The sequence below is a fragment of the Rutilus rutilus genome, assembly GCF_951802725.1.
Source record: "Rutilus rutilus genome assembly, chromosome: 6".
Taxonomy (NCBI): domain Eukaryota; kingdom Metazoa; phylum Chordata; class Actinopteri; order Cypriniformes; family Leuciscidae; genus Rutilus; species Rutilus rutilus.
The window spans coordinates 25,393,713-25,409,417 of NC_140214.1; the positions used below are offsets into that span (position 1 = coordinate 25,393,713).

General features: G+C 40.2%; 1 protein-coding gene across 5 annotated transcripts in view; it reads right to left on the reverse strand.

The window, feature by feature from the left end:
* arhgef4 (Rho guanine nucleotide exchange factor (GEF) 4) overlaps window positions 1-15,705 on the reverse strand; it is an 80,086-nt gene that overhangs the window by 21,377 nt on the left and 43,004 nt on the right. For 3 of the 5 annotated variants that reach the window (XM_084410204.1, XM_084410206.1, XM_084410205.1), the window contains 3 exons: window positions 14,434-14,757; window positions 13,950-14,079; window positions 12,671-12,724 (listed from right to left, as the gene is read on the reverse strand). In XM_084410204.1, coding sequence (XP_084266330.1) covers window positions 12,671-12,724; window positions 13,950-14,079; window positions 14,434-14,757 — 508 coding nt within the window. Of the gene's footprint in view, window positions 1-10,274; window positions 10,736-12,670; window positions 12,725-13,949; window positions 14,080-14,433; window positions 14,758-15,705 lie in introns of those variants that run through there. The other 2 variants (XM_084410207.1, XM_084410208.1) reach the window with 2 other exon arrangements.

Genomic DNA, 15,705 nt, shown 5'->3' on the forward strand with positions numbered 1-15,705 from the left:
CATATGTTTGGACTAACAGAGGCTATAGTTAAAGGGGAAAAATAACGTTAGCTAATCAGTTAGCTGTAGATAAGCACTTATAATGAAGAGTTATGCTAAGAGTATTTGACTAAAGAGAGATAGCGTGTGAGTCACAGATAAGATCCTCACTGGGAAACATTTAGCCCAGTAGAGTCTGACATTCCCTGTGTATCAGAGAAGAGACAGCCGGCCCTGGGAGGAATCTCCACGTCACATCCAGTCAAAGAGTATTACATTCACTCCACACCAAAATCATCTGACAAATGTGTGTCTGCAGTGGACCTGACATTCAAAATAAAAGCCTGGTACCATCACCGTTTAGTTTATCTTATTAGTTGATTTTGGAAATATAACTGATTGGACGAGACACATACGGCACTCATTCCGAATAAATGCTGTTCTTTTGAGCTTTCTATTAATCAAAGAATCCTGAAAGAAACGCATCATGGTTAGTCACCATGAAAAAAAAAACATTTTTTTAATGGAATGTTGCATTATTTGCTATAAATGATGTGCCCTTAGAATCTTGAATCAAAATAACTTACCCTCCCTCTTGCAGAAGCCATCACAATAAGGAAGAAAATATCAATTTAATGCAAATTAATAGCAAACATTACAAAATCTTACCAACCCTAACTGTTTTAGTGTCTTTTACCTACTTCAGACACAATGCACATGCTCACACTTAATTTGGTTTATATAAAAAAACAAAAACAAAACCAGTACAAGGTAGCTTGAAGTTAGGCTCAGAGCGGCTCAGAACTAATTTCCTGAGAGGAAGAAGCGGTCAGGACCCATGCTATAGAAAGGAGCAGCCTGTGCCTTGCACAGCTTAGTCGGGCGGTCCCGCGGGTGCCCGTCTGAGAGCAGACTTGAGGAACCGATAAACTATACTCAATACAAACAGGCGCACGTCGTTCACTGACAAATTAAAGCTGCATGATATTCCTCACTTTAAGCAGAAAAAGTCTTTGGCAAGATTACTGACGTCCACTTAAGCTGCAGGGACAGCTGATGGACTCCAGGCAGAGTGACGATGGGTGAGGAATTCTGGGTAAAGTGTTGCGCAGACAGTCAACAGAGGGCTGAGGTGAACATGGAGGGCGAAGAGCCTTCATCTGGTTTTGTCCTCTCCTCTCACTGTTTAGTATTCAAAGAACCAAGTTTATGGCTGACTAACTGATTAACTGCTAATTTGTATGATATTCTCCACTATTCTTGTGCCCTTATTATGAGGGAAACTCTGGGGAATCCATTGGAATCGAAGGATAAGCTCTACATTACAATGTGTCCCATTTAAACTTTCTCTACGACAGAAAATATGTTACATTTTTTCAACTTAAAATACTCGTCATTTTTAGTCATAAACATGTGTAAACTCACAATAACACGTAAATGTTGTGCCTTTGTAAAACTAAGAAAACAAACTTTCTGCCGCTGCTTAGGCGGAGTATTATATATAGGCAATTAAAGGCTCATTATTATGATTTATTTGGCTTATTAATATGAGTTTAGTCTACTAATTGCTTAAATGACTACTAGTCAACTAGAAAAATCTTTAGTCGTAGACAGTCCAAGACATCTCAAACATTAAACATGGCATATATTAATGATTATTTGCATGTACTTGAATTTATTTATTTATTTAAATAATCATATTTTTTTAAAATCCATATAAGCATAAATCTGTTAATTGTGAAAACAATTCAATTTAATCTGTTGGAAGTATGAACATGGTTTATATATGGCTAGATGTATAACGAGCAAGATTTAATTAGTTAAAAATGTATAAGATTGGTTTACATTTTATTGGTAACAGAAAATATCAATTTAACCAAATTTGTCAAAGAGCGAACTTTGTCAGTGATTACACAAGCACATAGATGACATCAAAGCTAACGCACATGGACTGTTATACTAGTAAACTTATGGGTACTAAAACATTATCAAATTAGCCAAAATAATATACAAACTTTTAAACACGTTCTTCATAAAACCATATAATCAGTGGAACCGTGGGGCCTTCACCATGTCAAGGCTCCATTCTTGTCCTTGCCCTTTTCTTTTGTATGTGATCTTGCAGTCTTTTCCCACTCTCAACCAGCAAAACACTTGCCCTCTTTTGACTTTGTGATTGCTGGCAGACTGATATTAATGCCACACAAGTCTGGAACAGTAATCTGTATAGACTGCAGATTATTACTAGCCCTGCAAACAGGATCAAAGTTTATTAAATGACCCAAACAGTGGGAGGAGTGTTTGTAATCTCCCCATGAACTCACAGAAAATGGAAATATGTCACAATGATTTCACAGCAGTGATGATGTCTCCCTCTATGCAGTGGCTATGAAGAATGGAATTAGGGTGGGAACGTCATCCTGACCGCAGTGAAATTGAGGGTGAATATGCTACTCCAAAACAGCTTTGATATCATTATAAGTTAGAATCTAGTTAAAAATGTTTCATTTTAGCTGTCTGGTTCAACACAGCGTGAACTGTGTGAGAGGTAAGCGGAGGCATTCACACAATGGTGGGAATTCTTCTGGTCGGTGTTGCAGTATCAATGTGGCCGTGGGGGACTCAGTTTATTGTCGCTGTGGATGTACGATTACACTGCAGTGCCATTTCACCCGCAGACTGAGCAAAACACCTCAAACAGAGAAGCAACTGAGTCACATTAGATACTGCAAACAAACACTGTAACAGTGACACAAAGCTGATATATACTGCAGCCTGATGCCATAGGAGAACTCTTTTATATTCCACAATGTTCCACAAAAATACAGTTTTCCACATTTTATTTTTAGAAAACCATTAAAATCCATAATGTACACCATACAACCAACTGAAGAACTGTAAAATTAGGTCACATTTACACATAGCCAGGTATTTAGAGAAACGAATATTTCTCCCCCTCCGTTTTCAAAAATAACATCGTGCACACAACATCGTTTTCAAAAAAGTTGTCGTTTACATCAACCCGCATAAATACGCCGTCGCGCAACATCATAATTATGCCAAACCTATGGGCGGCAGTGTAGGGAGAAGGGTAAAGCCATGCAAGCCAATCAGAATCCTCAAAATCGACAACAACGAATAGCACGAGCGACTTCCAGTTCCTTTCAAAACAACAGACATGGCGCGAGATTCGTTTGTGTGGACAGACAGCGAAGCAAATGCAAACAGACCAAAAACGTTTACACAAAAGTAAAAATGAGTACCACCTTAACAGCATCCATGATCAAATAGTAGCCAAACAAACTCTAAACATAGGGCGCTCACATGACGTAAGCATTTTCTGGCGCATAATGTGACGTTTGAGAACCTAAAACCCCGTTTCTCCCAGTTGACAAAGCAACACATAACCGGCGTTTTCAGAAATCTCCACTTTGGCTGGAGTTTTTAGAAATAATCGTTTTCTTGGATAAAAACGGCGTTTTCGTGTAAATGACAGGCCAAAACGCAGGGAAATATCTGCGTTTTCCCATCGTGTAAACGGGGCCTTATTCTATGGGCCCTAATTTAAGTGCATGGTCTAAAGCGCAGGGCGCAAGTTCACTTAAGGTTTTTCCGAATCCACTTTTGCTAGTTTAGCATGGTCTAAAAGGGTTGTCCCTATTCTCTTAATGAGTAATGGGTGTGTTTTGGGATTACGTGCATTAAACCAATCAGAGTCTCATCTCCCATTCCCTTTAAATGCCAGTTGCGCTCGCGCCATGGCAGATTCGCTATTTACATGACCGAATTTGATAGTGGAAAGACCGAAGCCGTCTCCAGAGCGCAAACGGAACTGCTCGTGCGCGAGCTAAAAGTGCGCAAACAGACCATCTACAGGACAAGCCGGATTCCACCATATCTTTACGTACACAATAATAATCTTTTACATTGTAATCCTTTTAATTTTAATATGTGGCATGCAGTGTTGGGGAGTAGTTAACTACAAGTAGCGACGCTACTAACTTAACTACATTTTTCAGTAGCTTGGCAGTAGCTCAGTTGCTTTTTAAACAGTGTAGCTTTTCCAGTAGCTAACTACTTTTTGCAGCAAGTAGCGGTGTAGCGCGAGCAAAAGCTACATTGCGTTTTGTTGTCGAGCCTGCGCGAATCAGCGCGATGCAAGGATATTCTTCTTCTTGTTAGATTACAAACAATTTTTTTGCCATTATCGCCACCTGTTGTTTAATCACGCATCTTGCGGCTAACGGTTCACTGACGTACAGAAGTGGGTTGACACACCCATATTATCCATGATGGAGCAAGACGATATTTGAGTGTTGTGTGTAATAAAACAATACTCTTTGAAATCATAATTGTATTGCATTGTTTTAAACACTAAATATTTTACTTAAAACATTCCTCAGACACTTATTCAGTTATTTATAATATACGTTGTTCAAAAAAATCAAAAGTAGTTTCAATGTAGCTAGCTACTTTTTGATAGTAACTTGTAGTGTAGCTAACTACTTTTCCAAAAGGGTAGCTTGACTGTAGTTTAACTACTTTAACTTACGAGTAGCTTGTAGCTTGTCAAACTACAGTTTCAGAGTAGCTTCCCCAACACTGGTGGCATGTTTGTGTGCTGCTGTGGGTCCCTGTGTGTTTATATAAGCAGAGTGTACGCGCGTTGTGGACCCGCCTATAGGCGCACATTACTAACGCGCTCTTTAAATAACCAAAAAAAAAAATTTGTGCCATTGACTTTAGACCAGGTTTCAGTTGGTCAATGGCGCAGTCTATTTCTGTTGCCTCAAAATAGCAACTTGCCAACAATGCGCCAGAACACACCTCGTTTTCAGACCAGCACGCATGGGCGCACAATTGCCCGCAAATGCATTTGCTATTTAAACAACGTGCCGCAGGACGTGAAAATGATTACTGCGTCGGACTGAAACTAGCAAAAAACACTTCTTGGCGCTGCATTGCGCCGGGTGTAAGATAGGGCCCTATACGTTTTTGTTGCACCTGAAATGCTGAACCTTAAAGCTTCAAAGAACCTTAAAAGTTAATGTAAATGGTAAAAACCTGTAGAGATGTGGCCCTCATTTGAATCTCTATTTAGAGAATTAACACTCACAACAGGTCTTGTCAAACACCATCTATCTCTTCACATCTTTTCTGCATAACACTGAGGTACATGTGGAAAGAGTATTGCCTGAAACAGGCTAGCATACAGCAGAGCTGTACAATTGTGGTTTATGTAAAAAGGTGTGAATGAAACACCATCTGTTTTATTGCCGTCAGTTGTAATAGTGCCTGAGGGGCTGCAAACCCCCCGTTCCGTCGACATGTTAACCAGATTAGCAGAGCAATTGTTGGATTATGAAAAGCAAAGGCGTAGCTTAGTGTAATACATTTGGCTAAATTAATCATTAAATGGCATGTCATTCAGTTTTTTTGGTGAGGAATAATCATTTATGAAAATTAAGCAACGAGCATTCATTTAGACACTTCAAACTCTCTCTCTATCACTTGACCTGGCTCGCACTGGGCGGTCACAAGATTCTGCAATCAAGACAAAACACCCCCCAGGGAAAATACGGACACACATCTGCTCCTCTTCCAGCATGGAAACTCAAGACTTTAATGAAAGTGCTTTTGAGAAGAACTGAGACTTTCTATTTCTGGCTCTGAGACAAGTGAGAAGTACTCGTGCATTTCACACAAATAATGAAAGCAGAAGAGAAGAGGCTTTGCAGAAGCATAATATGTCTTTGGGTAGTGGGTGACACATCCTGTGAGACTGTTTCGACCGCATGCTGCCCGTTCTATAGCGCATCTGCACTTTCAGGCGTCCTTTACACATGTAAACGCAGGAAAGTACATGATAAGCCCTTCATGGAGTCAAATGTGTCATGGTGCAATGCATTGACATGATAGAGGGGAAACAAGAAAATGAAGAAAAGGAAGAAAAAAAAAACCTTGCATCACAATAAGTGTATTGTGATTGTCAAAACATTTGGTAACTAAACAGAAATATTGTATTAAGCTTAGTGACAACATGTTATAGGGCCCTATTTTAACGATCTGAAACGCAAGTGTCAAAGTAACTTTGTGGGCGGGTCTTGGCGCTGTTGCTATTTTCCCGGCGGGATAAATGACTCTTGCGCCAGGCACAAATCTAAAATGGGTTGGTCTGAAGTAGCTTCATTATTCATAGGTGTGGTTTGGGCGTAACGTGAAATAAACCAATCAGAGCGTCATCTCACATTCCCTTTAAGAGCAGACGCGCTTGTTCTAAAGCGGATTCCTATTATAATGGCGGATTTGCCAGGCGCGCACCAGGAGCGGTTCAAGGTCGAAGAGACCGACGTTCTCGTCAGGGACGTTGGGGATGGAGAAACCCACCCAAATTAACTTCGTTAAAAAGGCGTATGATAATTTGGGTAAATGTGTAAGCTAGATGTATGCTTTTATAATAAATTGTCTATCTATCTATCTATCTATCTATCTATCTATCTATCTATCTATCTGTCTATCTATCTATCTATCGTAATAATGTATGATTTGCAAAAATGAAAACTGCCGCTTCTGTGTAGATGAGAGAATCAAAGTGTATGCGCGTTGTGCACACGCTACATTGATTATGGCCAAGCATGCGTCCTTAAAATAGCATGCGCCACTGACTTTAAACTATTTTTCCCTGGTTAGTGGCGCAATTGTTTTCTAAACCTGCAAAATAGCATGAAGGAACGTTTGCGCCAGAACACGCCTCCTTTTTTGCGCTGAACCGCCCAGGGAGTGCAAGTTCATTCCCTAGTTTAGCGACGTGCTTCTGTGGAGGGAAAAGCGCGCTTCGCGCGGGTGCAAAATAGGAATGATACATGCGTCGGTGTACAAAGTCAATTGCGCTGGGTGCAAGATAGGGCCCTCAATGTTTACATTGTACAATTACTGGTAGGCTACTGTTTTTATTATTTCTTGACACAAATTTCACAATTCAATTCTTGTGATTTGATTCCGATGCTGAATCCGTGAGAGTTGGCAGCCCCGCTATTATTATCAATGTTGAAAACAGTTGTGCTGCTTAATATTTTTGTCGAAACCATGACACCTTATTTTAGGATTTTTCGATGCACTTACAAATGAATGAATGTCATTGCATTAGATACAAACTATTAAACAAACAGTTCTTTTATTCTCAAATATTTTGCTTGAAAATAGTGTTTTTGTTGTCCATCTTTAAAATAAATGGCACTTGGATTTTATTCTATAATGCATTGATATTCATTTATTTTTTAAATGTCTAAATACCTTTTCAGGGTCACTATATTATAAAAAAAAAAAAAAAGTGATAAAAAAAGTGATAACACTATTTTGGTAACAATTTAATAACACTTTTTTAACTACACAGGGCTCCAGACTAACTTTTTTTATTAGGAGCGCTGTAGCCCCTGACTTAAAATTTTAGGAGCGCAAGCAGAATATTTAGGGGCACACCTTCACATTTTCCCCCTAAATAACTATTACAGACAAATGCTTTGATAATAAATAGATTAAGCGTACAGAAATTATGGTGCAATTTTATTTTAAGATCACAGGGCTCCAGACTAACATCTGAGGGCCGCGGCTCTAAGTTCTACAGAAAGTATTTGGTAGCACTGTGGGATGACAAAGCACTGAGATAAATTTGAGGTGTATAGATAAAGTTAAATTTAATTATTATCCTTCATAATGTCTTAATATTATTTCAAAAGCAAAATGAGTGACAAAATAGATATTAGGGAGTGAAAATAGCCAATAAGCACCCTCAGCAGCTGTTTACAATGGTAATTTAGTCTTCTTTTAAAAAAAAAATAAGTGTGAGTTTTCCTACTTCTTGAAACTTTCAGTTTTATAAATAGAGACAATCTTTAAAGGATGAACAAAAATGTTTTGGTCGACACATTAAAAAAAAAAAAATTTTAATAGGATATAGTTTTGAAGTGCTGTAAAAAGATGTGTAGGCTACTTTCATAACCACAGTATACCATAGTTATAGTTATGCCTGGTTCAGAATACGCAATTTTTTTGTCTGTTACTATAGTCAATGTATCAGATTACACGATTTCGACTCCTAAAAATCTTGTCATGTCCTGGACAAGAAACATTGTCAGACTACACATTGCTTTACAACCAGTCATCTCGAGCCGTCTCACACACATATTCACTCGCACATGTACACACGCACTCACTCACATACACGCACATAGACTAACGCACGCACGCACACACTCACTCACTCGCGCACACACTCTCTCACTCTCTCTCTTTCGCTCGCTCGCTCGCTCACTCACTCACTCGCGCGCGGGCGCACACACACACACACACACACACACTCATTCACTCGCGCGCACACACACACTCATTCACTCGGAACCCTTCATGGAGGACCGTTAAAAAATTAAACATGCTAGTCTTCTTGTGATGTCGTAAACAAAGCATCGCAGACGCGACGTCGGTTGTCGCCCACTATGAACGAGATGAAATTTACTGGTCGCACATGTGCGACTGGATGTAAAATTTAGTCGCACACTCTCAAATTTTGGTCGCAAAATGCGACCATTTGGTCGCAGTCTGGAGCCCTGCAAAAAAAACTTACAAACCAGTGGGTCAAGTTTGATTGGCTAACATAGCTATGTTAGGCCCTTCTGATAATTATGGTAACTCTATTGACAGGCATTTCATATTTGTTTTCACATGCATTTCAATTGCAAATATTTTACATTATTGTAGATGCTTACTGGTAGAATTTTTTTGGAGAGCTATTAAAAGTGCAAAATAGACATGGTGCTGTCATATAGTCTCTTAGTTCAGTGAATGGATGGTGTAGAATATTTGACTGCTACGGGTCCAGTCTGGGTTGAACCCAAACCATTTCTGTCAGTCTAGGGATGCCATGAAATTAGGATTTGTTTGTAAACAAACTCTCATTAACCATTTCTAATGTTCAAACTTAAGAAAGTTTCAGTTCAGAGCGTTTCTCACGTGTCGCTCCAGTTTTTTCTTCCTCCAACTGTTCTGCGATCAGCTACGGACAGTATGAGTGCTGAAATGAGGTCAGCGAACCGTGACGAGGTGACAGCGCTGTTTGAAATGTCTGTAGCTATTGCCCCCGGCTCACAGTGCACCATTTATTTCCCTCCATCACAGGAAAAGTCACATCCCATCTCTCTTAGGACAAAGCAGAAAATGAGAAAAACATCCAAATTGCAGCTGACGTGGGTAGCGGTGGCTGTTTGAGACATCGGTGCTACCTAGGCTGACGGTCATTGGCTTGTCTGTCACCATGCCAACCCTGAGAGAACATAATGAGACCAAAATACTGCTCAAACTGGCATCTCTTCTCATTTCACATAAATCGTCTTACTATACGGCCACTGGAGCAAGGAAGTATAGGGTAATGCCAGCACAGAAAGAGATAATTGCTCTATTCTTAGAAAGGTAACCTGAAGAATTTGCGTTGATCAACATATCAGCTCTGTTCATTGACGCAAAAGGGGCAGTGTTGGTTTCGCCTCAAATATTTTTAACTCAGCCTATGTTTTCACTTGCCTATGCTTTTTCACACTATTTTTACATGAACGCTGATGTGACATGATACTACCACATTAAAAAAAGCTCAAAGCATGCTAATTTTGCACATTAATATCCTGCAAGGGAATATGTGCAACTGCTGAATGCAGGTAACGCCATCACTTCAGTCATAAGCAATCCATCTATATCTAGAATACACATTGGCTCACTTGACAGAGCCTTCCACAACATTACCACTTAACCAATTACGAGCCAGCAGGAACATAGATCAATAGATGACATCCGTGACAGTAATGCAATAACCTAAGCAGGATGCAGCCGAAAAGAGAGTGGCACATCTTCATTCAACAGTAAGGCATCATCTTTAATCTCGATTCCCACATGGCCACCAGCAAATCTAGCTCGATTTCTATAACTCATGTTTCTTCAATACATGTAACATGCAAGCAGACTCCTGTTGCTTTGACAGGCTAAATGCAGGAGCAGCAGCTACGCCATGTGTTTACATTTGCATAGAGACAGTGGCTCTTTCAGCTACCTCCTTGCGCCCATCAAGGGCTTCAGACAATGTCATTACATTGACCGAAAGACTGCAATACAATGAACAAGAGCCGTCACAAAAGCCTCACCGAGGCAGAATGTCACTCGCTGCATGAGTGTCAAGTGACGTCAAGCTCAAAACGTCCAGCAGAACACACACTACTTATGACATTGGAGGTCCAAATGTGAGGGAGTCTTACCGTTGGTGGAGTGAAGGCTCTCCAGACTCCAGTAATGGGACATGACCCCTCGCACTGCTCTAACCCCTCCGGCCAGTCCCAGAGCGGGGCTAAAGCCTGAGTCAGAGCCAGGTGACTGCTCTGAGCTGCCACCACTGCAGCCACCTCCTGCCAGCGGGACGCCCACCTCACCGGCACTGTGCTGGGTGCGCATGTGAAAGCACAGCGAGAGGAAGAAGGGTGGCGTCGCTTCGGGCAGGTGTCGGGTCCAAAATCGAGTCTCAGAGCCTTGTGTATGTCGCGTAGCTTCAGCCCTCCTCTGTCATTCCTCACTCGCTCTCCTGCTCTTTTACTTTCACTCTTGGATGCACAGTCTCAAAGAGCTCACGGCTCAACACAGACGCCCAGGCACACAATCAGTCTTCTCTCTCTCGCGAGCGCACACGCATACAGTCACAGGCTGGCATCACCGGGGATCGTCTAAGGGGAGGAGGACTCATACGACATGCATGACTCAATGCGAAACGCCTGCTCTGGCATTGAAAAGAACCGCCTTCCTCCTCCCCTGCAATCCCCCCTTGAGCCCCCCTCCTCCACTGTTAAAGCCAAGCTGTTAGTAAACCAAAAGACAGCGCCTGGAGAGAGCACTAGCGATGTCGAGAGTTGCAAACACCTTCTAAGAATTTAACCCATAATTAGCTGAGTCCGCACATAAATGACAAGCCCAAAAATGCACGCAATTTATCACAAACAAAGAGTGCTTGCGCAGCACGCTGATCTGATACAAAAAGACGTGATTTCCACAGAAATGCTCAGAATCTCTGGAAACTAAGAATAGAAAGGAATGTGGTTTGTGTGAGGCCATTCTCATTAGACTCAAAGTTAAGAATCTTGACTTGGGTGAAACTTTGCAGCTGGACTATACTTTACATAATATGGGAGCTGGAGGCAGAACAAAGATAAAACTCAGGGGAACATTCCTCACATTCCTGTATATGACAGATCTGATCTGCCACTGGTTTAGATCAGGGGTTTTCAAACTAGTGTCTGGGGACCCGTGGAAAAGTTCAAAAGTTCAGAAAAACAGTGTAAAAAAATATGATGCTGGTTATTATTACAAGCAGTAGCAGTACTAAAGAGGACCTATTATGCCCCTTTTTTTACAATATGTAATATAAGTCTCAGGTGTCCCCAGAATCTGTCTATGAAGTTTCAGCTCAAAATTCCCCACAGATTAATTATTGTACTATGTTGTAAATGCCCATTTTTGAGTGAAAGGAAAAACATGCTGCTTTCGTGCATGTATCTTTAAATGCAAATGAGCTGCTGCTCCCCATCCCGTTTTCCAGAAGAGGGCGGAGCCTGTATGGCTACAGATACTCTAACTAACAAAACATCTGTTTGGTTTTGATTATCATATCTATCCCGCTCACGCTCACGGGACATTGCAGTTCTTCATCATCATGAAAGTTTATTATCTGCATGCGTTTTAAAGCCATATCAGTCTAAACTTCTGATGTATGGCTTTCAGAGCGCACACACTCAAAGCACGCACACAGAAAGCTGGATATCAGACCATGCGTCCCGTGACCATGAGTATTAAACAAATTTCTCTTTCACGTCTTATTGCGCTTAAACTGTCAAATACACACAAGGTTTTGTCAAAAACACACAAAGTTCACATAAACACAGTTGGTTATGTCTGTGAACGTGAACAGCACGTAAAGAAATCGCATGTGTATTAATTATTATTATTATTATAAAAGAAAAACTGAAAATTACTAAAAGAAAATAACTTTAGTAACTTTAATAAGAATACATTTCTTACTTGAATGCTGCTGTTAAATGCTCTGGCGAGGAGATAAACATGGCGGACTGTGTACAGCTCACTGAGGGCAGGGTCTATGCTAATAAGGAAGAGTCCGTCAGCAGTCGTGGGCGGGGCCTAAGCATATGTGACGTCACAAAAGCTACTATCTGCAAACGGCTTGTTCTGATTTATGGGGATTAAAAAAAGAGGAGTGGGCGGATTTTTACCATTATAGGGTGGTTGTGTACATACACTGCCGACACACATTTATGTTCAAACACCATGTAAAAGTGAATTTTGCATAATAGGCCTTTAAATTAAATAAATAAATATCATAAATATTATAAATAAAAAGTAACTGAGCCAAGTATATATACATCCCCTGGTTTACATCACACACACTTAAAAATCCAATTGGACTATAAACAGAGCAATTCCAAGAGGGTCCTCACACCATCGGTGCTCGGGCCCTAATTAGCCAACAAACTACAAATGTTATAAATGCAAATAGGTCGAACAAACAGGTTTGAATGTCCCTTCAATAATTTTACGCAGGCATTTTTTGAAAGTACAGGCTCATATTGTGTTTCAGAAGGAGTAAACTCACCTAGAGGAGCAACCTGTCCATGTGCCTCTTGTGCTGGTGTGCTGAGATTCGATTCTGTGGAGAGCAGCATGTATCAGTATTAGTTTCTCTCATGAAGTGCTCCTGAACTCAAAATACAAACTAAGACTCAAGTTCTATATTTGCATAACCGCAATAGGAATGCTGCATTGGCTTGTCATGCAGTGTACAGAAAGGTTGTAGAGTGGGCATGATGTCGGCAAGGGGCAAAATGAGGTTATTGTGTCTTTCTCCTCACAGGAATCCATATTACATAAGGCAAGGCATTTACAGAGGCCTTGCAAAACACACAGAGCATGTTATGGCAATAAGACATCAATAGTGGGAGGCATATTTTACATAAATAAAACAAAACAAGAGTAAAAAAGATCAAGTCTCAGTTCAGATCAGAGATCCAGAGCAAAATGCACACTTAAATGTATAACTGGCTCAGATTTAGTCAGGGTTTTATGTTGATCATAGAAACATAATGCTTGCAAAAGCAAGCAAGCAAACAACAGCCAATTCAAGGTCAGCCAAAGTCTATTTAATAGTAGCTTACAATCAAAGGCTACACTTCAACTCTCAACTCGATTTCCTAAATCCAAGTCTCCTTTTAAAAGTGTGCATTTGTGAGTGTCTGTAAGGGTGGGGGTTATAAGCCCATGCCAGGTCTACCTCTATACACAGAGAGCGAGAGAGAAAGAGAGAGTAAGTGAGTGAGTGAGTGAGTGAGAGAAGGCCTGGCGCCAGTGAGTGGGTGAGAAATAATCAGCAGGATTGTTTGGCAGAAAGGGAGAGGATCAGCACTGGGGGCCTCTGAGCTCCACGCTCCGTGCATTACCGCACAAAGATAGCCTCTGTGCTCCTGATACGTGCACACACGACTGAATAAAGCTTCTCTTTAAGAAATTGCACATTGTAGGTGGAATTCATCACTCTTCACAGATGTATTGTTTGTTTGCGGCTGCAGCTGAGCTAAGACCTCCTCAGGTTTATGTCCAGGTATCTCAATCCAACTGGGCCATGTTTGATGATGAAAGACAATAAATTTACATCACAGACATCTGTGAGTCTCTGGGCTCCGATTGTCACAAACAAAACTATAAATATCTCACAGAGGGTTATCAAAGGTTGCAGAATGAAGGAAACCATTGCCCCCTGGAGGAAACTATAGTACACTCAGACTTGGAAGGAAAGATTTAAGAAGTCAATATACTGTGTCTCATAATAAAAGGTTGTGGTGCAATGTATAGCAGGTTTAAATGTCAATGTTCCTTACCTGAAATAAATGCATAATGAGGCCAGCCCAAAAAGTCCAGTCCAACGGGTGTGCTCTGGGAGAAGAAGTGGTCTTTGAGGGGAACAGAGGGGAATTGCTCCGGAGAAGTGAGAGAAAGTCTAGCGCGCAACTATGGATGAGACAGAAACATATCCATTATGAAAGAAAAAAAAAACTCACAATTATTAATAAAAGTTTTAATATGTAATAATAATAATAACACATGCCCATGATAAAAAAAAAAAAAAAAACTGTTTTGTCTTTTTTTTTATGACTCAATGTAGTCTGAGCTCATCTGACAAACATCGATTTTTGTGTATTCAGGCAAAACACAAGAAACGGAAGACAAGTCGGAAATCCTAAAGAAACTACAAGGGAATGATTCCAGGAGTACAATACAGGAAGAAAGTAGAACAGGAGAAGAAGAGGTGCAGCAGGAGATGCTAATGGCTCGGTGGTTCTCCATTTTCGACGATTTCCTTACTTTCTTGTGCTTCTCAGATGTTGGCGTGCTAAGCTGGCGCAAACTTCGCTGCATGCTAAGCTTCTTTTTATGGGTGTTCTCCACGTCAGTCAACGTTTCAAGTGAGCATGAGCGTAGATGTGCTACGGTCGAATTGTTCTTCCTTTCCAGGTCAAGCGCCACCTCTCTGATGCCCTGAAGAGACATGGTCCAACCGTAGAGGTCTGAGATGGGTCTGGGTGCAGCGGTACCCTGCTCTCTGGACTTCACCCGAAGCACACATGCATTTCCTTGTTGTCTTCTCTCTGCCGACTGGATGGCTGGATCAGTACTCCGCTGTACATGCTTTGAGTGCAAATTTAGGTGGTTATTGTACATGTGTCTTTTGATGGATGTCCACTGAGAGATGAAGTTTGTCAAATGTTGACTTTTGGTAATGTTAAGAAGTTAAATGTATACATAAGCAAGATATTTACACTGCATCAAATTGTTACTATTCTTAACAAGAATGTTATACTTCTCCAGTTAAGACATCATTAAGTTGTAAAGAACGTATCTTCTAATACTTGTGTATTTTGTCTGCACTGGCAGATTTATTCACTTGGTTTTACTACCATTCAAAAGTTTGGGGTCAGTAAGATTTTTTTTATTTATTTTTTTTTTTTTAAAGAAATTAGTACTTAGAGGCAAGGATGCGCAAAAATGATCAAAATGATAGTGAAGACATATGTTAAAAAAGATTTCTATTTCATATAAATGCTGTTTTTTCCCTCCAAAGAATCCTTGTCAAATGTCACACAGCTTCCACAAAACAACTTAAGAAAACCAACTGTTTTCAACATTGATATAAGACATGTTTCTTGAGCAGCAAATCATCATATTAGACTGATTTCTGAAGGATCATGTGACACTGAAGACTGGAGTATTAATGCTTTGCATCACAGGAATAAATTACATTTTAAAATATAGTCTAATAGAAAACAGTTATTTAAAATTGTATTAATATTGCAAATTATTACTCCTTTCAAAAACATTCAAAAATCATACCGACCCCAAACTTTGAAACTGTTGTGTATAAAAAGGTTCAATACAAGTGAAAAAAAATTGACAACACATTAGACAAACTGCAGTTATATTCAAGATACAACCTATTAAAAACAATCCTTAAAAAGTGTTGCTTCAAGAAAAGAAAAAAAAGAATTTTGCAGAGTAGGCTATACTTATTGAAAGGGTGCACTACATTATTGTGCCATAGAGACAGCATACGAGCAATGTGATCATCCTTGATTCCTT